Genomic DNA, 25,058 nt, shown 5'->3' with positions numbered 1-25,058 from the left:
CAATGGGTCTGTGCAAAGGCCCTGTGGTAGGTGCTGGAGAAACAGGGCTATAGGCCAGCTGGCCTGGGAAGGTTCACATCAGGGCTGGGTCCGCTCTAGGCTAAGGCATGTTCTAAGTTTGGGAGCTTTGGTGATAGGGAAGCAGGCCCATCACTTGCACCCTTTCCTGCAAAGTCTGTCCCCCAGCCATGCACCCCGTGCCATCTGGCCCCAGCCCCTAGCAATGCACCCACTCCTGCTGGAGCAGCCATGGCACCAGCTGGAGCGTGTGAGGAAATAGACAGGCGACCAGAGTGGGAACAGCAGGCCATGGAGAGAGTGTCTAAACACAGGGACTACGTGGGGACCGTCTTTTATTTTTAATCTGAAATTGGTCCACCCTCCAGCCTCATAGAAATGGCTCACTGGGCCAGGCCCCTAGCCACGAAGTCTCCTTACTCCCTGGTCACCTCGGAAATAAGGCCTTGGAGCCTCAGTCTGCACATCCGTGGACGGGGTGGTATGGGGCCCATCCTGCCAACCCCTTCGGGACAGGACCAGATCGCCTGCCTGCTGGTCAGCCCGGTACCCGGCCAGAGGCATCTGGAAGGCCTTCTGGCTGCAAGGAGGGGGCCCACTCCCGACAGCTCCTTAGAGACGATTCGAGGGAAGCGAATCAGCCAGTCGGCTTCAATTCCCACTGATGATGCCCATGTGTCATTAGTGCCAATTAGGAGAGCGAGGGAGGCAAAGGGTTTGCCCCAGGGCACAGGCTGGTGGGAGGGTCACCGGGACAATTGAATTCCCCACCAGACAAATGTGATTAGCGGTGCAGCCTGGGCCCACCCCCTGGAGGGCCGGGACATAAATGTCCCAGTGGGGCGGCCGAGCTCACGGAGCCATGCAGGTCCCTAGTCCCAGCATGCGCGAGGCGGCCTCCATGTATGGCACGGCGGTGGCTGTCTTCCTGGTCATCCTGGTGGCCGCACTGCAGAGCTCAGCACCCCCCGAGAGTCCCTTCCCCTACCGAATATCCCTGGACCCCGAGGGGTCCCTGGAGCTCTCCTGGAATGTCAGCTACACGCAGGAGACCATCTACTTCCAGCTCCTGGTGCAGGAGCTCAAGGCCGGGGTCCTGTTTGGGATGTCGGACCGCGGGGAACTGGAGAACGCTGACCTGGTCGTGCTCTGGACCGATGGGGACAACGCCTATTTTGGGGTAAGTTTTCCCCCCCCCGCCCCCCCCACCGACCCATGCTCTTGACCTTGTCCCTACCCAGCCCCCACCCGACACTCATCCTGCACTCGCTCCCCTTAACCCAGCAAGAAAATTCTCCCGCCTCTCCGTTCCTGTTCCCTCTGATCGTAGCTGAGTCCGTGTCCCCAGCTTGGGCGCCTCAGGGCTGCCCATCTGAAGACAAAATGGGAGATAGATGCCCACCGTGGTCTCTGACCACACACCCCAAAACAGAACGCAGAGCACCCAAGGAGCGCTCCTGCACCCTGAGGACACACACATCACATAAATGAAAGTACTACACTGCCCCCACCTCATGAGGGCAGACCCCATATCTCCTACCGGCGCTACCACCCAGCGCACTCCTGCTGCGCACCCAGCGCCCATGGGCCTAGGGGTTGCACGTGGCCAAGCACCGCACCAGGCGCACACACCCACTGCCCAGGACACACGAGGGTGAAGTGAGCAGGTGCAGACCCCCCTCCCCCCCGGCCCAGGTGTGGAACAAACCTACCGAGCCGGCCTGAAACAGGATGTGCTCCTGACTCCTTGCCTCCAAAATGTACCCCTCTTCTTCCTGGAAAGTGTGGAGGAAGGAGAGGTTTCCCTCCAAACCAGAGATAGTGAGGCTTTGGGGTGCTCTACAAGGGGAAGGGAGGTGCAGGTGGGCGGGGGCCGCCAGCCGCCGTGAGCCAACCCTCCCGCCTTCTGCCCCAATGGGCCTGGTCGCCAGGACCTCTATGGGGATGAAGCCCACCTCTCTCCACAAAAACATACACGGGAGGGTTAAACTTTTTTTTTAAAGTCAGGAGTCACTTTCTTTATCTGTGAGGAGGGATCCTCTTCACTTCACTGGGGAACCTGTAGGAGCCGAGCTAGGAGTCTGGACTTGTGCAGCCAGCTCCTGGCCCCAGGACTTGGCTTCCTTATCTGAGGAATGGGGACAGTAATCCCCCTCCACATTTTTGGGTTGTTGTGAGTTCAGGGAGCTGACTGCGGCTGATATTTCTGGAGCCCAGCGGTGCTCCGCCCAGCCCCCACCACAGCTCAGCAGGGGCAGCTGGAGGCTGAGCGAGCTGGAGCCAAATGCTTGGGGCCGCCCAGGTAGGACAGGGTGGAGGTCCCGGGTGGGGGCCCAGATCTGGCTGCACTATCTCCCCCACCCAAGGATGCTCCGTGGCTCAGCGGGGTCACAGCCCAGAAAGACCTGGGACAGCCCCAGCTTTGAGCCATCAGCCATTCCCAGAGGAGTCTCTGGGCCCCTGAATCAGGAGCGCTAGCTCCTCTTGGGGCAGCTTTTCCTGGCTGCCAAGAGAGCCAGGGTGACTTCGCCCTCCCGCACGCTGCGGGATTAATTTGCACAACAAATTCCTGTGCAAACAAATGTCAGACTTGTTTTTCCTCCTTGAGCCGTATGTTCAACAAATATATTCTAGATTTCCAGCTGAAGATCAAACTAACTTTCTGCCTCTGCTTAAAATTAGTCCTGCAAATGGGTAGTGTTCCTTAGCAGGAGCTTCGCGGTGGTGCTTTTCTCTAGGGGAAATTTTGCAAACTCTTTTGCAGGTTTCTTTCTTTCTCAAGGAAATGAAGAGAACGTGCTTTAGGCCTGGGTACGCGGTTAAAAAGAATCCTAAGGCCAAGGGCTCATGGTGCTCCTGAATGGGAACAAAGTCCTGTAGCGGGGGGCCGGGGGGGGGGGGGGGGGGGTGGTTCTTCCCTCCTTCTGAGCATCCTCTGCAGGTGACTTCTTTCCCTACACTGGCCTGAAGGGCCCTGGACGGTTAGGCCTGACAGCCGGGCGCACAGGAGTAGGGGAGGGAGGGTGGTAGGGGCAGGCTAAGGTTGGCCAGATCCACTACCTACTAACGTCCCGGCAAAATGCAGCAGGCCCACTTCCTCCCTGGGCCTCAGTTTACTCTCTCCAGGCAGAGCTAGGGCTAGGCGAGGGGAGCAAGAGGCCTGGGGCACAGTGTTTAAGGTAGAGCTCACTCTCAGGGGTACTCGAGGTCTGGGTGGGCACCGGGGAGAGAGAGCCACCTTAAACCCCCCAGCTGGTTTCTCCCTTGCTTCCCCCATCTGGCCCAGTCTCCATGTGTCCCCTTTCTGTGGCTCCAGGTGCTGTCACGACCGCTCCCTCTGCAGACCAAGGGGAGCGGTATTTGTCCAAGGTACCCATTCCCTATTGTGACACCTCCTGGGTGCCCAGAGGTCTGGGAACATGCTTGGGATGGCTTCTCGGGGCACACTGTCCTGGTACGCTGGGGTGTCCAGGGCCTAAGTCCCCATCCCAGCTCTGCCTTTCACCTAGGGTCTCAGAGATGTGCGGAGAGATGTCCCTGTCCTTACCCAGCCCTGGTGAATCCTGGCTGGCATTTGAGAGCCCTGCTTCAAGGAGCAGAGGAAGCGAGTGGGATTAGAGCTTGATTCTGCCATCTCCAGTCAGACCCAGAAAGTGGGAGTGACCGCCCGACCCCAGGAGCACTCCCTGGACCCACGAGGCTGGGAGCCACACTGGGAGCAACCAACCTTGAGCTCTGGCCCTACTGCTTGGCCCTGGTGTTCAGGGTCAGAATTTGTCTCTGCAGGATGCCTGGAGCGACCAGTGGGGACAGATCCACCTGGATTCCCAGCAGGATTACCAGCTGCTGCAGGTGCAGAGGACACCAGAAGGCCTGTGTCTCCTCTTCAAGAGGCCCTTTGGCACCTGTGACCCCAAGGATTACCTCATTGAGGTGGGTGGTGGCCCCATGTGCTCAGGAGATCGTGGAGTACCCCCACGACCTAGGGCAGCGCCCCTGGGCCCGTTGTGCATAGAGAGAAAGCCAGGGAGGGACCTCAGAGGTGCTGGGTGAGGACAAGGGTCCAGATCTGCCATCAGCCTCTGGTCCCTTCCAGAAGTACTCCTGACTGACACATAGCCGAGATGTTTCTAGATTCTGGTCCTGCCCCGAAGCCTCTCAAACTGAGGCCACAATGATCTTGCTCCCAACTTTCTTTCCTTCTGGTCCATCATCTTCAGGTGGAATTCTGGAAAGAGCCCAGGAGACCCAGTTTCACAAACTGCCCGGTTGCCAATGGGCTGCGAGGCTTGGGACAGGTCCTTCCCCGCTCCAGACCTCCTCAGTTGACCTGTCTGTAAAGTGCAGGAGAAGCAGGGTGACCCGCAAGGCCCTAGCAGCTCCATCTAGGAGTTCAGAGCCACCGTGGATCCTAAAAACCCCATAGGCTTCTCGAGCTGCTCCAACACACCCATTAGGGAAAAACCACCCAGCTTGGCCTTGAAGACAAAATTCTTTTAAGTTTCCAGCGCACTTTGACCTTGGTCACCGTGTGTAATCTTTCTAGTCTGGCGGCAGCGACGGGCTGTCTGTGTGCCAGACAAGGAAACTGAGGTCAGACAGGGGAAGGACTGGCTCAGGGACCCACCGCAGGCTGTGGAGTCCTTACACTCCTGAGCCGCCTTCCCCATGGACGAGGCAGAGGACCCTCTCTGCCTGACTTTGCATGGGGTGCAGCCGCGGCGTATGTGCGCTCCGCTCAGAGCCTCGGGGTGTCGGGGAGCCCACAGCCTGAGGCTCTGATATGTCCTTAGGTGAGAGCTGTCACAGGGGCCCCAGGTTTATGTAAACTCAGAGATCAAAGGGGCCGCCCACCATGAATACAAACACACACACATCCACTGGTGCCCAGAAAACACACCCATGTATGCCCACGTCCTACGTGCAGACACAGGCTGACATTCCTGGCAGCACAGTGGGGGAGAGCCAAGCCCACACTCTTGCCTCCTTGGATCTGTCTGTGACCTCTAGCACAGGGGGCGGTGGAGGGGACAGATCTCTGAGGGGGGCCAGCCAGTCTGGCTCTCAGGGCGGCCCAGCAGTGGCTAGCAGAATGGATGCTTAGCGAATGTGGGTAGATCATATTTGCAAAGAAAACACGTATTTAATGCCTGGTGCAAGCTGTGGGCTGGGGGATGATTAGCTGGGGACAGAATCTCAGCTGCATCCTCAAAGACCCCCTCCTTCACAGAGACAAGAGCCGGGCATGTCACCTGCCAGGTGAGGTGGCAGGGACCTGGCAGCACCCAGTTACGGGAGCCCAGCTCTGGTGGGGCGGGGGGGGTTCTGCGTGTCTCGGCTGCAGGATGGCACCGTCCACCTGGTGTATGGGATCTTGGAGGAGCCTTTCGGGTCACTGGAGGCCATCAACACGTCGGGGCTGCAGACTGGGCTGCAGAGGGTGCAGCTGCTAAAGCCCAACATCTCCGTCCCGGCCTTGCCCTCGGACATGCACTCCATGGAGATCCACACCCCGGACATCCTGATCCCCGGCCAGAAGACCACGTACTGGTGCCACATCACCGAGCTTCCAGATGGCTTCTCCCGGCACCACATCGTCATGGTATGTGGGGGGGAGGCGGGTCCCAGGGCCCATCTCTGCTTCCTCCTGGGGCCTCAGAGGCCACTGGAGAGACGTCCTTGTCCTGGAAAGCCGTTCACGGTTCATGAACCCCTTGCACCAGGGGTCCCGTCATTGCCTGAACCCAAGGCACAGTCTGAACCCGAGGCACCCTGTCACCTGCTCAGCCCCCAGCCTCCCAGGGCACCTGCGCCCCCACTGCCCAGACTGGACCAAAGGACACTGATGTTTTGATTTCTGTGTCTTCCCCTGGGACTAGAAGGGCCTCTGTCTGTCAGGTCACATCCTCCTTCGTGAAAAGGCAGCTCAATTGCTCTACACACCCACCCGGAGATACAATGTGAGGGCAATAGCTGTTGAATGCCCCTGTTTTCCTGGCTCTGGGGGACAGGAAGGTGGGGACCCACTCCGCCTCCACAGTAGTGCATGCTCAGTAGAGGAGGTGCAGCCCAGAGACGTTGTGCGAGTGCCCAAAGTCACACAGGGTTGGCCGGCCCGGGCTACCAGCTCAGGCTTAGCCTCAGGGCAGCCTCTGTGTCCTCGCCCGGCCACGGCCACGCGCACACTAGGCCACCTTCCTGTCTCCACCTTATCAGGAAATGACTTGCCTTGATCCTCATGCCCTTCGCTCTGGAGCTCTTTGTGGGCTTCTGGCAGATTCTGCCTGGTTTCGGGTTGGTGGCTCCCCCTTCAAAGCCCTGGGCCCCAGAAGCACCCCTGGAAATTGCTTCCCTTAACTCTCCTATTTTACAGATGGGCAAGTAGAGGCCCACGGGGTGGGGGGCGCTGCTGGCGGGCGGGCGGGTGTCCGTGGCCCCAGGCTCAGTGCCCTCCCGCTCCCCCAGTACGAGCCCATTGTCACCAAGGGCAACGAAGCCCTGGTCCACCACATGGAGGTCTTCCAGTGCACCGCCCAGTTCGAGAGCTTCCCTCAGTTCAGCGGGCCCTGCGACTCCAAGATGAAGCCTGACCATCTCAATTACTGCCGCCACGTGCTAGCCGCCTGGGCGCTGGGTGCTAAGGTGCGGGCCTGCGCCTCCCCTGGAGCCGTGGGGGCCCTGATTCTTCCGCCCCTGTCGCCCCACCTCTCTGAGAGCCTCCGAGCAGGGGACTCCAGAGGGCGCTCGTGAGGCCACCGGAGAGGGCCCCGCCCACATAACGCCACCCCCAGCTCTGTCTCTCTCCCAGCCCCTCTTGGGCCATGAGGCTTTTTCCAGCCTTTGTGGCTGTTCTATAAAAATGCAAAATTTGAGCATAGGTGCTTGGTGAGTATTGATCTTGCTTCCCCACTGGACTTAGGGGTTTGTGCGCAGGGTGCCCCGGCTGGTCCTGGCGGGTGCGTGGCAGGTGCTGCGACCTCCGCGGGCTGCATCCACCGATACAGAGGAGGGCGAGGCAGGGCCATGCGCAGGGCCTGGGGGGTAGGCTCGCCCCCGGGACACCAGCTCCCGCTAGTCCCTGACCTCGAGTCAAATAGGGATATCTGGGTGGGCCGGTAGTGAGAGGCCCATTGGCGGGAGAGCACCATTCTAATCCCGCTGCCCCGCCAACACCTGCCACCGTAGCTCAGACCCCAACAGCTGGGTGGGTTTGCCCCAGCCCCCATCTGGGAGGAACCCCTTGTGAGACACCAGTCTGCCTGTGTCTGATTCCTCACCCCCCACCCGTCACCCCACAGGCCTTTTACTACCCGGAGGAAGCAGGCCTTGCCTTTGGGGGCCCCGGGTCCTCCAGATATCTCCGTCTGGAAGTTCATTACCACAACCCGCTAAAGATCCAAGGTAGGGAGTTCTAAGCATGTGTTTCTACCCCTGCCCCTGTCCTCCCTTCGGAGTCCTCGGGCTCGGACATGCCCATTCTGGGAGGTGATTGGGGTGTCTGCCCAGCACTGGACCCCCCTTCCTGCCGTGCAGCCTCCTTACGACCCATGGAGGCAGGCGTCCCTCTTACGCCTTTCCTTCTGTTCCTCTCCCAAGACTGTAGTGGGCTCCCTGGGGCAGGGCCCCGTCCGGCTGGCTCATCGTTGCTCCCCACATGGTAGGGGTACAGCACCCCCATCTTCCTCACAAGCACCCATTACCAGGTACCACCCTCTAGAAAAGGGAGGCAGAGGCTTCTTGCATGCCCATCTGCAGATGAGGAAATTAGGCCCAGGCTGAAGGGACCCCCACCAGGGCCCTGAAGTGAGTAGGTGGGGCCAGGAGGTCTGGGTCTAGGCCGGCGGGGATCTCAGTCCCACAGCTGTCTGGTGGCTGCACTGCACGTGAACCCGCAAGGTTGGTCGGACTCCAAAGCCGTAAGGAATCACTTAGATACTCGGAATCATTTAGCCAGTCAGAGTCCGAGCGGCTCACCCTCCTCCCCACACCCCATCCTTGCTCTGTAGTGGGGTCAGCAGGTTCAAGGTCAGTGAAGAGAGGTCCCAGGCCAGAGCGCTGTGCCCTATTTCCCTGGAAGTCCCACTTCTCCGAGGCTGCTCAGACCAGTAGCTGCCTCTCGTCCCCAGCTGCCCCTCCCCAACAGGGTGACCACCGGCACCCAGGCACGATGTCTCTGCTGTCCCCACAGCAGGCTGGGCCACAACAGGGCACCTGGAAGGACGGCAGGTGCAGGCCATCCAGAGCCCAGAACCCACCCTCCGACAGCCTGAGCCCTAGGAGGCACTGCCCCCGGGATTATTTTCAGGTCGAGGGAAGAGCCCTGGCTCAACTGGGGGCATTTCTGGCTGGGTGCTCCTCCCGTGCTTCTCAAAACACATCCCAGCAGAGCAAAGGCGCGCTTGCATCTGAGCACGCGTCTGGGATTTTCTATCCACATGTTTTCGGATCAGGGGTAGCAAACAGGCTTTGCTTGTGGGCTCCTCTAGTGGATCCTGCGCAGCAGCATGGGGATCCCCGTCGGAGAGGCATCTGAGGCTGTCTGGGGCCCAGCGGGGTAGTGCTGTAGTTCATTAGTGAGGTCTGCCCTGTGCAGCACTAGCTGCTGGATCACCCTGTGCCTGCAGGTGGACAACGAGAGTCGATCTTTAGGGTGGTGATGCCAGTTGTAACGGGGTCAGGAACTGAAATGTTTCCATCTGCGACACCAGCACCTTCCACCACATGCGGCCACATAGCCCTCTCCCTCTGTCTCTTTAAAAGGACACTTATTTTCATTTGTGGAAGTGAAGAGCAGAAATAGCCTGAGAGATGAGAATGGGAGCTCCAGCCTGGGCCCCAGCCTGTCCCTCTCGAGTCACGTGACCCTGACGGGGGACCCCCCCCCTGCCCCCCGCAGCTCTCCTGAGGCTGGGAGAGCTCCCACACACAGCTCCCAGCTGCATGTGGGCCCCGGGTTGTGCCCCGCCAATGGCTGCCAGCGATCTTCCTCCTGGCGGCATAACTAATATTTTCTGCCACCGTTGGAACTACCTACAGTGTGCACAGAGAAGGGCATAAGTCAGCTGGGGCTTTAGCATGATGTGGGATTTATTGCTCATTTAAAGCCTGAAAGCAAATGGATTTTTGAAAACTCCTTAACCGTCAGGGAGGTCTGTCTCTTCCTGATTATCTGGTTATATTTATGGATCCTTTGCCAAATATAAGGACGCTCTGTCACTTCACAAATCTGGAGATGGGCTGCTAGGCTATAAATATCAAAATGCCACAATTATTTCATTATTTAATCCCCATCTGAATTTTAACCAATTGCATCTCGTTTTTATTATTATCCTCTGATGTAACCGGCCCAGAGACACAGAGGCTGAGTTTGGATGTTGCAGGGCGGGGGGGGGGGGGGGGGGGGTGGGGGGGGGGGGGGGGGGGTGGGGGAGGGAAGGGGGAGGCGGAGGCAAAAGGGGGCGCTCTTGGCTCCACCTTAGGGCGAATGAGCAGGGAGACCGCCAGACCCCTGGCAGCGCCCCGGGCTCAGATCCCAGCTCCGTCACTTTGCAGACCTGTAATCTTGGGCAGTCTTCAGCTCAGGCTGTGAGACTCAGTTTCCACATCTGTAAATCGGGGAGGATGATTCTTCAGTTGCATGGCCTCCCCTGCCCAGAGCCCAGCTCCCCTGTACATTCTGAGTGGTTGGGCCCGTGGGGCCAGGCCAGGGCTCTGCCCTGAAGTACTCAGGGACTCGGCTGACCGGTTCCAGGCAGAGCAAGGGGCTACTGGAGGCTACATGGTTGTGTGGCCGTGCCTCTGGCTGCCAGTGTCCGTGACCTCTGACCATCAGCTTCGTGTGACCACCAGGAGGCCTGCCCAGGGAGCTTCATGGACTCTCCAATTAGCAAACCGCACGAAGAGCCAGCAGGTGTGGCTGGACAGTGACGGGCAGAAGCACGGTGTTCTCCCTTGGAAGAGGCTCTTAACTTTGAACCGGAGAGGCCCAGAGAGGGATAGTGACTTGTCTGAGAAGGCACAGCCCACTGTTGTTGACCAAGTGGAGTCTGGGCCCGTGCACGAGCCAGGGGGTGGAACAGCAGACACCGGCCCTGCTCCAGCGCTCCAGGCTCCTGCTCAGTGCCCCGTTGATGTCCTCAGATGCGTGCCCTTGCAGGCGGTAATCAGAGGAGTGAAGTGGGAGGTGGCAAGAAGGATGCACCTTAGGTGCCTCTTGTCATCTTCAGCCCACAGACGTGCACGCTGGCCCACTTTGGCCAGGGCACTGAAACTCCTCTATGAGACGGGGCGGCCGCCGTTCCCTGCCCTCCTGTTTGCACAGATGCCCCCACAGGTCGTCGTGCAGGCGGATTCCCCTTCCGATTCCTTTACATGTGGGAGGAATATGGAGCCTTTGCGAAGCCCAACTGAGGAACTGCCGGCTTCCCAGATAATCCCAGATAACCTGCAGGCCACTCAGCCCCACTGCCTGCAGGCGCTCAGTTTTAGTTACCCGCCTTTATCAAGACTTTCCAAAGCATCCGCTTAGTTTTCATAGAAACAATGGCTCTTTCTTTCCATGTGGGCGTGCCTGGCATAAACAGGTGTGGGAGCAGCAGAGGCGGCTGGTTTCTGGTGCGTGCTGCAGGTGGGAGCAGGTGTGGGGTGCCGGCATGGCTGAGGGGGGCTGGGGGTCTGCTGGAGCCAGAGCACTGGGGTGACCTGTGGGGGCAGCTATCCGCTCACCTCCGCCCCTCTTCCTCCCAGGCCGGCGCGACTCCTCGGGCATCCGCCTGTACTACACTGCCACGCTCCGGCGCTTTGACGCGGGGATCATGGAGCTGGGGCTGGTGTACACGCCCGTGATGGCCATCCCCCCGCAGGAGACGGCCTTCGTCCTTACCGGCTACTGCACGGACAAGTGCACCCAGCTGGTAAGCGGGGCAGGGCCGGGCACCTGCCGCTCCCTCGCCCCGGCTCCCGGGAGGAGGTCCTACGGGTGGTGAGCAAGGAAGGGCGGCTTCGTGGCTTTGGATCCCCCACCCTGCAGCTTCACCACGGCCCTCCCTCCCCTGTGTGTGCAAAGGAGCCTTTCTGTGGGCCTCTCTCCCCAGCGACAGCCTGGCTCCCACCTGGTCTGTACCACGTGCCAGCCAGGGCTTCCTCGAGCTGCATTTGAAACTCTGCTTTCGTTCTGTGAGTAAAATAGACGAGCATTCCCCACTCACAGTGCCGGCACTGCAGGGCCAGTTAGAGCCCCCCTCAGCTGCCGCACCCGCTCCCCTCCCCCGCAGACAGCCAGAAGATAAATTGCTACATGCCCTTATATGTGGTGTCTGAGAGCGAACAAGCTGAACAGGAAACCTTTGTCCTGTAACTTGCCTTTTGGTGGCTACACGCCCGTCCCACGTGCCCAGCATGGTTTCACGGTGGACCTCACCAGGGCTGCGCTGCCGAGGCCGGGGGGCACCGTTCTCAGGACCGTGGGAACGTAAGTGGGGTGCAGACCCTGGAGCAAACGCTCCCAAGGAGCGGCAGAGCTTCCCCAGATTCTGCGCCCTCGGAGCTCCCCTGCCTCGCCCAGCCCCGCCTGTGTTCACCTCCCCCTGGTCGCCAGCGTGCAGACCTCCGCCAACATTGCACCAATTGTAAGAGGCTTCGGGGAATTCCTTGTACGCCAGGGACACGTTTTATCAGGTAGATTCCAGAAATTGCCGCGCACAGAGGACATGAGCTTCGGTTTGAATAAATCTCACAAAACGCCCTCCAGAAAGCACCTCTGATGTTTCTTCCCACACACGGCACCAGTGGGTGCCCGGTCCCCACACCTGCCCACCCCCCCATTATCCATGTTCTCAAGATTCCCTTTCACTCTTGTTCGGTTTGAATTTCCCCGACTAGACTGGAGAATTGAGGATCTTTTCATCTGTCTCTTGGTGGATGTTCTTTGCTGTGAATGACCTGTTCATAACGTTAGTCCAGTGTTCCCGGTGGGTGCTTCCTTGTCTTGCTATTGGCTTGTGCGTTCTTTTTATATTATGTCTGCGAATGTGCTGACACCTTGCGTCCCACAGCGCGCTGCTAGGGAAGCCCGGACACCCCGTTTGCCAGCCGAGGACACGGGTGGGGCTCGCTGGGGCCGCAGTCCCAGCAGGTGCAGATCGCAGAAGCGCGCGTGGCTCTGTCCGACCCCTAGAGCCCTAGCCACCGCAGCAGGCTGCAGTGATGAGGTGTGGAGTGGATGTGCCTCTCCAGTGAGTTGCTTCTCCACGTGGACTTGTGCTCCCTGCGGGCCCCCCCGAGCTTGCAGGCTCTGTCCTCGAGCCGAAGAGAGACAGAGCTATTAGCCGTGCAGGAGAGGAGCTCCTTTGGTCTGAGACCAGCATCTGGTGCTCTCTCCCATGTCCCCAGAGCTCCCATCAGTGAGGCCTCTTGCCACGTGAAAGGCTCCGTGGCGCGGGCGTGGAGCTGGGAGGTGACCTACTCAGGACGCACCAGGAAAAGGGGCCCCAGGACGCTATGAGCCGTGCCCTGGAGAATGCCTCTAGGCAGCCTGGGCACACAGACCCGCCTTCTCTGGCCAGTCTCCAAATACCTTACCTCGAGGAAAGAAAAAGAACCCACCTTACTCTTCTTCCACTTCCAACAGTAGTTCTTCTTGAAAATTGCATATGTGGACTACTCGTTGAAGGGGCTCCACGGAGTCTGGCCTTGCCTCTCCTTTAGCAGATCACCAAGGGGCATAAATTCAACAATCGAAAGGCTGGCGTGGCCGAGATATCCTTGTTGAAATGGACAGGCCAAGAAAAAGCATAGTGTTTGGGACCACAGGCCACAGGACGACACATCTCTGTGCACTCGTCAGAGCCCCGCATCTCTGGGCGAGCGGCCAGCCTCCGGGGCTGGGTTGGGGTAGCGAAACCCGGGGCCCCGTGAGTCAGCAGAGGCTCCCAGGCTCCACTCCCAACTGTCACGGGTGTGGCCGTACAGTTCCCCAGTCCTCAAATCATTGTAAGGGGGCCTGAAGTTTCCCTAATGCCGAGGGCAGGACTGTAGTGGGTGGAGGGCACGCGCGGAAGGCATACAGAGAAATCAGCCCGCGTGTAGGAAGTGCCGCTGTCTGGGGTCGCTCAGTGACAGAGCCACGGCCCCGGGAGCTCCCTGAGCTGCCAATGCTGTGGACAGTGCCTAGCGAGGCACGCACGGTGCTGTGCGGTCAGGGAGGTGACAGGTGGTGAAGAACACGCTTCAAGTGTGTAATCCGCTTAGGAAATGTTCTGTCTCAACCAAATTCACCTGAAGTTCAGGAAAGCAGTCTTTCCCTGGAAGGTGAAGCAAGGCATCTTGATGGGACGTGGTCAGTGCCACGGCTGTGAGACAGGGGAGGGTCCCCCGGGGGCTGTGCCGGTGACCCGAGGTCGTGCGGCAGGGCGGCCGAGGGGCCTGCTGGCATGGGCACATGGCGGGCACTGGACAGAACAGCCTCACCCCGGACCTGAGCCTGCGGAGCAAGGAGGTCACACTGTGCTCGCCTTGATGGGCCCCTGCCCGGGATGGCTCCCCTTAAAGTCCGTTGAGTAAATGGAGAGTGGACTGAGCAGCCTTCCGGGGCTCCAGAGAGAAGGAAGCAGGCTGTCCACCCCCCACCCCAAGCCTCTACTGCTGCGGAAGACCCGGGCGGTGACAATGACATTGCTCTGCGGGCAACTTACGCCCTACTGCGTTTCCAGAAGGGGGCCTTAGCCGTCCAGAGAGAAAGACAAGGCCAGGCGATGCAGACTTTCTGGGGAAGCAAGCTGGGCGTTGTGTCTCACGGCCTGTGGTCAGGGCCAGCAGCCAGAGCCCGGGTCCCCCACGTGCCAGGCCCTGACCCTGCCGTGCCCTTCCCTGCAGGCCCTGCCTCCCTCAGGGATCCACATCTTCGCCTCTCAGCTCCACACACACCTGACTGGGAGAAAGGTGGTCACCGTGCTGGCCCGGGACGGCCGAGAGAGGGAGGTTGTGAACCGGGATGACCACTACAGCCCTCACTTCCAGGTAGGGGCCTGCTCAGGGCCTGGCTGGGGGCCTGTGGCACCTTCTCTCTCCCGCGGCCTTAGGAACACCCCTGTAGGGGGTCCCCTCTCCTGGGCCAGGCCCCGACACCTGAGAGCACACAGTGGCCAGCCCTTCTCTTTGGGGGATTCGACCCTAGGGAGGGACTCTGATGGTAGATTCCGGCGTGGGGCTGATTGCAGAATTGAGGGGACCCAGGCAGCCCGATGGTAAGTCTGTCCTGGGTATAACCACCTTCTTGTTCTCATCCCTTCCTGGCCGGAGGCCACACGTAGCCACACGGCTTCCCCCCGAGGGGCTGGGAGTACAGCCCCAGCGAGCCAGGGAGGAGAGGGGGCTGGGAGCTGGGTCTGCAGCCGTCTGAAGTCCCCCCTCTGCCCACCCAGGAGATCCGCATGTTGAAGAAGATCGTGTCTGTGCAGCCGGTGAGTGCCAGTCAAGAACGGGGAGGCTGGGAGGGCTGGGCGTGCCCCCCGAGAGGAGAGATAGAAGGGGGTGGGGGATGGCAGAGGCCACGGGAAGGTCTTCTAGAACCACGTCCACGCAGGGCAGGGCCTGGGGCCATCCCGCGGTGAGACTCACCAGGACGTCATAGAGAGGCCTCAGAGGAGACCGGAGCAGGCAGCACCCAGGGTGACCTGCCTCCTTCTGCCTGATCAGCCGGCCACAAACCCTGAGAGCTCCAGGGAGAGACAAGGGCATGGGGGTCGCTGGCGGGGCCCCTGATCATGCAGAAGGGGAACCCCGGGTCAGGTAGGGGGTGGCCCAAGTTCACCCATGGGCTGTGACATGGCCAACAGTCTGCACTACTGTGACCTGTGTACCTGATCAGGAGCCACAGAAGCCAATGGGCAGTCAGTCCCCGGGGACACCCAGATTTTGACCCACACCTGTGGGGGCCCAGAGGCCACCACAGGGTTCCTCAGTAATGGGTTGATGACTGCATGCCGTGGCATATGCAGTAGCTTGGTCAAACGTGGGACAGGCCCAGTGCACCTGTTACCCAGGAGCACAGGCACTGACGAGCGTCTATTGGCTTGGCTCCCCAGGGGGACGTGCTCATCACTTCCTGTACCTACAACACCGGAGACAGGAAGCTGGCCACTGTGGTAAGTCACCCTGACTTTTCCCTGCTGCCTACCCACGGGATGTGTGAGTCCTGGGGTAGTGTTGGGGGGGGACCCATTCGGGGCTTTCTATGCTTTCATGAGGGCAAGTCTTACGTCATCACCCCGAGCATCAGTTGTTGGAGGGCAGGGCGTGACCTCCCTCACTCATTCAGTAAACTGGCCGTTCTCAGGGTGTGGTCCCTGGGTGAGCAGCTGCAGCTGCCCCCAGGGAACTTGGTAGAAACACAAACTCACAGGCTCCACTCCAGACCTGGAGTCAGAATGTGGGTGGTGACACGTGGCACCTGTGGTTGAAGGAGCTCCCCACTCTGTAGTAAACGTATCCGCACCTGTGTGCGGACGCCGGGGCGAGGGGCCCATGGTCGATCCCGGTCTTCGTGGAGCTCCATCAACCAGGGGGCAGGCCACACCAGGGGCAGGCGACAAGCAGCACAGTGCCACAGGGGCACGGGCCAGGGGGGAGGGTGGTCAGGTGCGGGTTGGGGGAGGTGAGTGAGTGCCCGGGCAAAGGGAAGGCTGCAGGAAGGCCCCGAGGACCCAGAACATCCTCAGACCTCCGGTACCAAGCCTGCAGACTGTGGATGGCAAAAGAAGGCAGGCTGCAGAAACATCCATCTTCACACCATTCCCTTTGGGGCTTCTGGCAAAGACCAGACCGTGAGCTTGTGCAGGTTGACTCTGCTTGTCAGGGATGGGACATGGGTGCATTTGGGCTGCACTGTGGGTAGCCCAGGAGGAGGGTCCATCCGGGAGACACTTTCCTCGAGGCTCACTGTGAAGCAGGTGGCCGGCGCACTCTGGAGAGTGAAAGGCTGTGCTGTTAGTAATGACACGTGGTTGGCGGCACCAGCCCGGGCTGGCCTGGCAAACTGACTGCTGGCTAACAGAGGCTTGCTAATTGTCTCGTTCATCACCGAGGCCCCCAGTTATCCTGTGAACCATGATGCGCCCAGTGGAACAGACCTGGGGCTACGGCCCCCGGGACCCCAGTTGACCACATGGCACCCCACTTTTGGCTCTCATTCAGTGGTTTTTCCAATGGCTTTATAGAGATATAATCCACATACCAAACAACTCACCCATCTCAAGTGTGCAGTACAGTGACTTTTTAGTCTGTGCCAGGTGCGTGCAACCATCCGCATAGTCAAGTTTAGAACAGGCCATCCCTCCAAAGAAACCATCCCCCCCTTCGCCCCGCCCCCCCCAGCCCCTGGCGAGCACCATCCTGCCCTCTGTCTCTGTGGGCTTGCCCGTCCTGGACCTTCAGATACAGGGAGTCCTAGAATCTGTGCCCTTTTGTGACGGGCGTCTTGCTCTCAGCATCGTGTCGTCAGGGTTCACCCCGGTTGTTTTGAGTTATTTCTCGTCTTTTCACGGCCAAGCGACATGCCAGTGTCTGGATGGACCACAGCCATGGATCCATTCTCCAGTGATGAACATTTGAGTTGTTTCACCCCAGGCTTCAAGGTTAGGAGTCTCTGTATTTTCACAGGTGACAGAAGAGGCTCAGAGAGGGAAGACACTTACGGGAGGTCACAAAGTCCGTAACGGGCGGAGCGGGGATTTAACGCAGGGCCGTGTGCCTGCAAGGCCCTTGCCACGCGGTTCCTCCCTTCCTCTGGATCTGGGGGGACCACTACTCTGCGCCCATGGGCACAAACTCGGGGAGCAGGAGTGCTCTGCAGGTGCACACCCCTGGCCTAAACCCTGCACCCCCTGCTATCTGGAGAGCAGCTCAGTCCACATAACAGCTGCTGGAGTGGAGCGTTTCCTCCGCATGGCGGGGCTTAGTCTGACGGCTCACCCTGTCCCAGCTCAGGGACCCTCAAAGTCTTGCCAGGACCCCGTGAGGCAGGTGCCACCGGGACACAGTGAGATGGAGCCACCAAGGGCCCTCAGCTAGCAGGCAGCAGGGCTGGTCCAGGCGCCAAGAGCTCTGAGCTCTCATGCCATGAGCAAGCCCACCGGCAGGAGGGCAGCATCTCCCCATTCTGGAGGCGAGCCCACTGAGGCCGAGAATGGGAGGGGGCGACTTCCCAGAAGAGTGAAGGGGACCCCCAGGCCCACCCCCGCCCAGCGCTACTTCTACAAGGGCCCTGCTCCCTGCCCCACCTGCTTCCTCGAGGGGGACTGGTGGCCCGTCCCGGGATGTCCAGGCCCCGTGGGCGCCCCGGTGTCTCAGACGCCAGGTTCTTCAGGCCACGGCCCCAGCTGCCCCGCGGCCTCCTCGCAGGGGCCCCTGTGTCACTGGTGGGACCGAGGAGGGAGACGGCAGGGCGGCTCTCAACAGACAGACTGAGCTTCCCCAGGGTGACAACCCTCACACCCGAGAGACAGGGGCCTTCGCAGCTATCCTGCCGGTCCCCAGGCTCTCACTGGGTCTCGAGGGGACTCCTCCTCGGCCAAGGTGGGGAGGCTGTGTCCACACAGGCCTTGCCCCTTACCTTCCCTGGGACTCAGTTTCTGTATCCATAAAATGGGCACACTCGTCCCCCTCTCTGCTTGCCCTGTAGTAGTTCTCGTCCTCACACGTGTTGCCACCTGAGACGTAGCTGCTGGCCGACTTGTTGGTTCGTGGTCTGTCTTTCCTGCCGAGGGAGATGGAATTCCAGGGAGGCAGCACTCTGCTCACTGAGAAGCCTCGGTGAATGAGTGCACTGTGCACGCGTGAAGCGCGGGTCCTGACGGGCGCCTTCCCCTCCCGCAGGGGGGCTTCGGGATCCTGGAGGAGATGTGCGTCAACTACGTGCACTACTACCCCCAGACGCAGCTGGAGCTCTGCAAGAGCGCCGTGGACCCTGGCTTCCTGCAGAAGTATTTCCACCTGGTGAACAGGTGCCAGGCCACAGGAGTGTCCCCGGGCATGGCACAGGAACCCCCATACCCTTTTCCCGCTGAGCCTGCACTTGGCCCGACAAGCCCCCTCGGCCCAGGCCCAGAGCAGCCGTTCCCAGCCCATCCAAGGCGACTCGGGAGAGGGAGCCTCTCAGCCATCGCAGGCGGGGAGGCAGAGCCCGGACAGCACTCTGGCGGCAGCAGGGCTGGGGGGGGGGAAGTGTCACCACCCCTCCCGCCCCCCCCACCCCACCCCACCGGCCCCACCCCAGCCTGGGCTGTGTCTCCTCCCCAACCAGGTTCAATGAGGAGGAAGTGTGCACCTGCCCTCAGGCCTCTGTCCCCAAGCAGTTTGCTTCGGTTCCCTGGAACTCCTTCAGTCGAGACGTGCTCAGGGCCCTGTACGGCTTTGCTCCCATCTCCATGCACTGCAACAAGTCCTCGGCCGTCCGCTTCCAGGTACGCAAGCCCCCCGGGGCCCCGCCGAGGACCCCAGCATGGAGCCGGCAAGGAAGCGCTCACTCTGAACACCTGGAGAAATCAGGGGGTGGCAGACAGGCCCCCAGACAGACAGACGGCCTGAAGAGGGAAGGACTGATAGCATCGCCAGGCGGGGCGGCATCACATCCCGGGACTAATGTCGGTGGGTGGTGTGAACGGGGCGCCAGCAACTCCGCCAGAGCCTAAAAATAAAGTGCAGGGGGAGGGGCAGGTGAGAAGCCAAACAGTCTGAAGCTGCGGGCCCGCTGGTCTCCTTATCTGGGACCCACTGGGATTCAAAGGCATCTCATTTATTCCGGTCTAGGCGAGCACAAGCGAGCTGCTGGTGGAGGCTCGGCTGGTGCTGAGCAAGGTGGGGAAGGATCTGTAAGCCTGCAGGTCAGGGAGGCAGATTTCCCGCAGGCATTTGGGAGCGGATTAATCGCCGAATCAAATATTCCCGGCACCAAGGGCAGGGCTAATGCTGGCTGGCGAGAAAGACGCGGTGTGGACATCTGATGTGGATGTAAACGTGGCATTTGGTGCAGCCTTGTTGGGGAGGAGGGGCTACACACTCAACCTGCACCCAGGGGCTCTGACTGCTTCATCTGGGTGGGGATTGAAGTGAGGGACAGGCAGGGAGTCGGGGGGCCGGGGAGACTCCAGGTCAGGACCCCCAAGTAGCAACCGGAGGGGAGGAAGGTGAGCTCAGTTTGGGACAAGGTGAATTTGAGGGCAAGAACCCAAGAGGTCATGGGGGAAAGTGGCCGGGAAGGCAGTGCCCTGTCACCCCTCCAGCCTCAGGTTACCACGTGGTCCTTTCTTTGCAGGGTGAATGGAATCGGCAGCCCCTGCCCAAGATCATCTCCAAGCTAGAAGAGCCCACCCCCCGGTGTCCAGCCAGCCGGGTTCAGAGCCCCACCAGCCCCACCGTGGTCAGCATTGGCAGGAGCAAAAGTTGAGTGGAGGGCTGTCTCTCACTCGCCCATCCACGCTGTGGCTGTGGGCTCACACCAGCTCTGTGCACCCCCATTCTATTAAGACCCCTGCTGGAACAGCTCTGCGTGCCCAGGATGAATGGGCTGGGCCGAGCCCCTGCCTGAGACCACGGCCCATTCTAACGTTCGCCCCTCAAGGACCCCCTGCATGACTGAGAGGGTCCCGTGAGAGTTCCCCGTTGACCCACCCGAGACTGGGGCGACCAACGCCCTCCCCACACCCACCTTGGGGTTCTAGTGTCCGGTGCACCCTCCCACCCCTCCCAACCCCGAAAGTCCTGACTGTGGTACTAGGATGGGAGCCATGCCTGGCCGTGGGGCAGACCCCCCACCCCGGCCCCCGCGTCCCCAGCCCCTTGTCGATGGCGATCTGTGTTGATACACATGCTACTTAAACATTTCCCTGCAGAGTTGCTCATTTGTCACAGTAGGTGTCTTCTCTACCACGGAGGCAAGACCGCCATTTAGCTAGTTAGGGGTTTGCCTGGGGAGACTGCTCCCTTGCAGGGTAAATAGATATTTTCGCCCACCTGAAGGAAAAATGCTAACAACTCTCGCCACCACCGAAGGATGAGTCGGCAAAGACCCAGACAGGGATCCGGGTGCCGACTCCTCGGGGGAAGTAGAATTATCAGCCCCGGGGTTGCTTTCCTTGGCGGTGGTGCAACAGGTGGGTAAGGGCCCAGGCTCCAGACTCAGGCCTGCGTGGGAAGTGCTGTGTCCCACCTCTTGCCGGAACATCCAGCAACCTGACCTTCAGCTTTCTCATCCATCAGATGGGGCCGGTGCCCAGTGATGGCCGGCGCAGGGTGGCGCTGCCCCCGTGGGAGAAAGCCTTGTACGAGCCTCCTTTCCACGGCAGGCACTCTGCCTGGTGGCTGAGCTGGAACATGCCTCACGCTTCCCGGATCAGCCTCCACCTTCGTCCCCTCTGAGCTGTCTCCCGTTTAAGGCCAAGTTGGGCTCCTTGACGGTTTCTGCAGGGAGTAACAGATGTGACTCTGTTCAGCCAGTTCAGCAAAAATGCTGCACAGCCTCCAGGGGAGCGAGAGGGTGATGGATGGGCCTCTCCGTCCTCCCCTGTCAGAAAACGTCCACGAAGCGGCTGCCTCTTCTTCTGAGAGCCACTTCATTACAGACACGGACAAACTGGCCCAGACGCTCTGCACTGCGTCGTATAAATCATGGCTTCCCGCGCTGTAAGTCACAGGGCGTGATCGCTGTGAGATGCCAAGCCCCGACGGAGGCTGGAGAGCCGGCCAGCCCTCTGTCATCTTTATAGCTTCGGGTGACAGGTGGAGGAGAGGCCCCTCCCTGCAAGGGCAGGCCTCGGGAGGGTGGCCCTGAGCATGCCCAGCCTCGGGCCATCATCTTCAGGCCCGACCGGACCCCTGTCCTCTGACCGTGGTGACTACCAGCTGGGACAAGAGTCCTGGTCAGCCCAGGGCTGTGGGAGAGGGTGCCGGGGAGACCTGCAGGCCACGGTGGGCCAGCCTCGCACCCACTGAGCCCTTCCTGGCCACCACCGCTTGGTTCCCAAGCCCCGGCCCCCCACAAGGCACTTGCAGCCTTCCAGTCTCCCCAGAGGAGAGATGCTTCACCCAGGGTCCCCGGAGGATTAGTCGTGTTGGGGAATCACACCCAGTTCCAGAAACTTCCACCGCCCACAGTACCAGCCCCCCCCCCCCCCCCCCCCCCCCATTTCACTCACCCGCACTCTCTCGGGCTGGTCATCCTCCCGCCCGCCGGGGACAGCCTGTTGCGCTCCTCCTGCAGGGACCCCTGCCTGCACGCTGCCCCATCCCTGCTCCCGGGTCCCGCAGCCTCGCCCCACCTGGCTGACTGCATCCCTGTTCCTGCTAAGAGTTGTCCCTGTGTGCACACTGGTTCTGTGCTAGCACGCCCAGCAGGCCCACGGCACAGCTGTTCCTGCTCCCGTTGACAGAAGGGGCAACTGAGGCATACAGACCTCCAGTTAGGTGCCGTGGTCACCCAGAGGACTCAGCAAGGGCTTGTGGGAGAAACGCTTTATTACCGGAAGACAGCCTGTCAGGGCGGGAGTGCTACCTTGGCCAAGCCCCTCCAATGACTCTCGAGGCTCTTCTGAACACCTGGGTGGTGGAAGAGTGAGGGCCTGGCAGCCCGCGTTCTCTTTCCTCTCTCCGCTGTGTGGCCCTGGGTGAGGCGCTTTCCCTATCTGGGCCTATCTCCCTTGCTGCCCTCTGAGGGGCAGGGGCTGCCAGGGTACATGGGACCCACCAGCTGTGAAGTGCCCTGAGTCCCGGGCTGAGGTGTGCTCACCCAGGATCAATGTTGGGAGGGTCTGGAGGTGGGGGCGGGGAGGTAGCCTTAGTCCACAGCCTCCAACCAGGGGTGTCTGCCTGGGCCCCGGTGTGCTGCCAGGCTGTGCTGTCTGGTGGCCATTCGCTTCACGTGGCCGTTCAAGCTTAATTTTCAGCGAATTAAAAGGATATAAAGGGAAACATTCAGGTTCTTGGTCACACCTGCCACATTCCAAACGCTCTGCAGCTACATGTGGCCGTGGCCTCCGCAGTGCACAGCACAGACGTAGAGCATTCATTTCCTCATCATGGGGAGTCCCACTGGGCTGCGCGGCCCCCGGGCTGTGGTCCCAAACGGCACCAGCCTCGCTGAGCTGCGTGGGGGTGGGAGGCCTAGGTAGCTGATGGGCCGCAGCGGGCCGGCTCTGGCTCACTCTGCACAGAGCAGCTAGACCACTGCAGGGTGCCAGGACTTTCCATGGGGGCGTTTCGGCAGGACCAGTCTCCACGGCTAAGGATCATCCTTCAGGCTATGGGAGGTTTGGTCTCTGGGCCCCTCACCCGGATCCCGCGCAAAGCGTCAGCAGCACACCAGGCTTCCAAATGCCTGGCATGGACAGGCACTGAACAATCTCGGTCCCCCGCCCCCCACCAGCTGCTAAAGGCTCTCTCGGTCCCGGCCCCCGCCCACCCATCCTGTCGTGCGGATGGAGAAACTGAGCCCCGGGGATCCCCGGGCCCTCCCACCTTTTCCACTGTAGCGAAAGACAAAGCTTCTCATTATTGCAGAGAACCCCCCTTTCCATCCCCTCCAGCCCCGGTAACACGCACTGAAAGCCATGAACAATATCCCTGGGACACACACCATTCGTTCTGTTTTCTCCCCCCACACCCGCCGGCCTCGCGCGCACACGCCACACTTCCCTGCATTTTCAGGAGGCTCTGGGGTGGAAGGCAGCCCACGGCATCCCAGGAGTCCCGGGCCAGAAACTTCTTTCTCTGTGGAAGATTCCTAACAGGGACGTGGGGAGCCTTGGAGGGAAGATTCTAGACTAGAATCCAGGAGGCCCTCGCTCCCTGCTTTGGAACTGCAGAGGGGCCGGGTTGTGGCCCCCTTGAAAACCCGGCTTAAGTGGGGCCTAGAAGCTGCGTTCAGTGTATTTGCACATAAAACGGAGGTTTATGGACCCAGGAACATCACAACGGCTCCCAAGGCGGCCCCACTGTCCCCTAGTCCCTCCGGTCCTGGGTCTCTCCCCCCGCCCCCAGCCCCCTCTCCTTCCTCCGGTCTGACGTACTCACCCAGTCCCAGCTGGGGAGCAGGCCCCGTGGTAGGCTCTGGGGCTGGGCCCACACGGTCCTCGCTTACATTCCAGCGGGGGAGACCCGCAGTCCACAAACACTAAGGAAGTCTACGGTATGCAGACGGCGGTGAGCAGAGGGAGTGCGGGAGGGAGGCCATTAGGGACAGCCTTGTCGAGAAAGGAGAAAGTGACATTAGTTAAAATCCTGAAGGAGCTGAGAAGGTGAGTCCCGTGGGTATCTGGGGGAGGACCCTCTGGCCACGGGCACAGCCGCGCAAAGGGCCCGAGGTGGGGAACAGGGAGAAGGCCCGTGTGGCTGAGCAGAGTGGGCAGGCGCAGTGAGAGACGCGGGAGGCTGGAGAGGCTGCAGTGGGAGGCAGCGGCCCGGGGAGGCCGGAGCAGTAACCAGGGCTGAGGTGCGGCGAGGTGGCCCAGGGTGGTAGCCATGGGGGCGGCCACCGGGTCAGGCTCCAGATAGACTCAGAAGGGACTGCCAGTGAGAGTCACGGGAACATCCTCACCCAGACTCCGCGCGGGGGGCTCCTCCCTGAAGAGCTCAGCCGCAAGCCCAGAGGCGCACTCTGTCTTCCTGCCCCTTGTCCTGCGCCAGGTGGTGTTTGCCTCCTTTTGGGGACCTTTGCCCTCTGTCCTCCTCCCTCGAAGGAAATGAAAGCTTTGTCCTGGGCTTTGCTCCTGCTCCTTCCTCCTCTGATAGACACGGGCTCTTCTGGAGGGAAGGGGAAGGGGGGGTGGGAGGGGGAAGAGAGGACGGGGGTGGGGATCCCTGCAGAGAGACACTTAGACCCCAAGGTGGTAGCTGCTAAGGGATGCCTGGGAGCTTGTGCAGGGTCCCTTGGGGCCAGCAGGCCCAGGGAGCCCAGGCCTGGGGGGCAGCCCGAGGGGCAGGCTGAGCCTTGTCCCCCGGCCTGGCCTTTGGAGTCCTGGGTCAGCGAGGGGCTCCTGAGTTTGCCTGGCATTTAGAGGGTTAGCATGTTCGCAGGGGGAGCCGTGGGCTTTAAGCCTGTCATTTGGGGAGACGGGAGAACAAAGCCGAGAGCAGAAGAGGCAGACGAGGGTAAAGCAGCTCATGCTGGGAGCGTTCTGAGGCCTTGCACCGCACAGCCCCAGGAGCCAGCCATTAGGCCGGGTGGCAGGCCTCCTTCCCCAGTGGGTGGAAGCAGCTGGCTGGGTTGATGGTGCCCCGGCGGCGGCTGGCAGCGGCCATGCTCTGCTGAGCCCTCCATGGCCCCCAGCCTCGGCCCCTCCTCGGGGCTCACGGGGAGCTCCCCAGTGTCTCCCACTCAGGAATCCGGGCCTCAGCAGTGTCCCGGGGCTCCCGTGGTCTGCCACTGAGATGGCTCAGCCCCCTGCCGCTCCACCAGTGACATGGGTTGGAACGTGCTGGGGGTGGGGGCCTCGGGCAAGCCCTCTGGCCTCTCGTGCACCCTCTCACGGAGGGGCGGGGGCTGAGATGAGCCCTCAAGCCCCATCCAGGCTAGACAGTGCTCCCAGGGGAGCAGGGAGGGTCTGTGGCAGGCAGGAGCCCCACTGGGGGCGTCCCAAACTGAGGCAAAGCAGGGAGTGTGAAGACTCTGCCCCCCACTCCCCTCCGCAACTGGGATGGCTGAAGCCCAGACGAGGTAGGACACTGGCCCGGGTCACACGGCAGGTCAGGCCTGCCCCAGGACCTTAGCACACGATGAGCTCATTGTCTACAATCACTTTGGGTATGTTTCTGGTGCCTCTTTCCCTGATGTTTCCATCCACCCTGCTGGAGGGAGGAGGGCGCGCACCAGCTCCCAGCACCTGAAGCATCTGGGAATGGAGGGAGCTGGGATTCACCTGGGCATTCTCCCGCCCGGGCCCATGGTCCTCACTGGGGAGGCAGGCACCTCGTCCCTGCCAGCCGGGTCCCTCCCCACTTAGCCCTGGAAGACCAGAGGTGGCGTGCCGTCCATTCTGACGCAAACGCCGGGG

General features: G+C 60.9%; 1 protein-coding gene and 1 long non-coding RNA gene across 2 annotated transcripts; one reads left to right on the top strand and one right to left on the bottom strand.

Annotated features, from left to right (window-relative positions):
- The first annotated feature begins 880 nt into the window (after positions 1 to 880).
- DBH (dopamine beta-hydroxylase) lies at positions 881 to 19,870 on the top strand. Its single transcript, XM_025859521.2, has 12 exons — positions 881 to 1,198; positions 3,805 to 3,951; positions 5,363 to 5,620; positions 6,484 to 6,660; positions 7,317 to 7,419; positions 10,765 to 10,931; positions 13,891 to 14,034; positions 14,439 to 14,477; positions 15,102 to 15,161; positions 17,890 to 18,017; positions 18,317 to 18,476; positions 19,328 to 19,870. Exons 1-12 carry the CDS (start codon positions 881 to 883, stop codon positions 19,457 to 19,459), a joined length of 1,833 nt encoding a protein of 610 aa, XP_025715306.1. The 3' UTR covers positions 19,460 to 19,870.
- On the bottom strand, positions 16,408 to 17,648 carry LOC141371900 (uncharacterized). The gene is made up of 3 exons (XR_012377221.1): positions 17,627 to 17,648; positions 17,295 to 17,429; positions 16,408 to 16,660 (listed from the first exon to the last, which is right to left on the bottom strand). It is a non-coding gene; the product is annotated as an uncharacterized lncRNA (long non-coding RNA).
- Positions 19,871 to 25,058: the final 5,188 nt, after the last annotated feature.

Source organism: Callorhinus ursinus, unplaced genomic scaffold (genome assembly GCF_003265705.2).
Source record: "Callorhinus ursinus isolate GAN/ISIS: 27379988/994484 unplaced genomic scaffold, GSC_fseal_2.0 scaffold122, whole genome shotgun sequence".
Taxonomy (NCBI): domain Eukaryota; kingdom Metazoa; phylum Chordata; class Mammalia; order Carnivora; family Otariidae; genus Callorhinus; species Callorhinus ursinus.
This window is presented reverse-complemented; position numbering and strand designations above follow the sequence as displayed.

Coding starts and splice junctions, on each gene's coding strand:
- DBH (XM_025859521.2), top strand. CDS start 881: ATGCAGGTCCCTAGTCCCAGCATGCGCGAGGCGGCCTCCATGTATGGC. Junction 5,621..6,483: donor CCCGGCACCACATCGTCATG/GTATGTGGGGGG, acceptor CCGCTCCCCCAG/TACGAGCCCATTGTCACCAA. Junction 7,420..10,764: donor CAACCCGCTAAAGATCCAAG/GTAGGGAGTTCT, acceptor TCTTCCTCCCAG/GCCGGCGCGACTCCTCGGGC.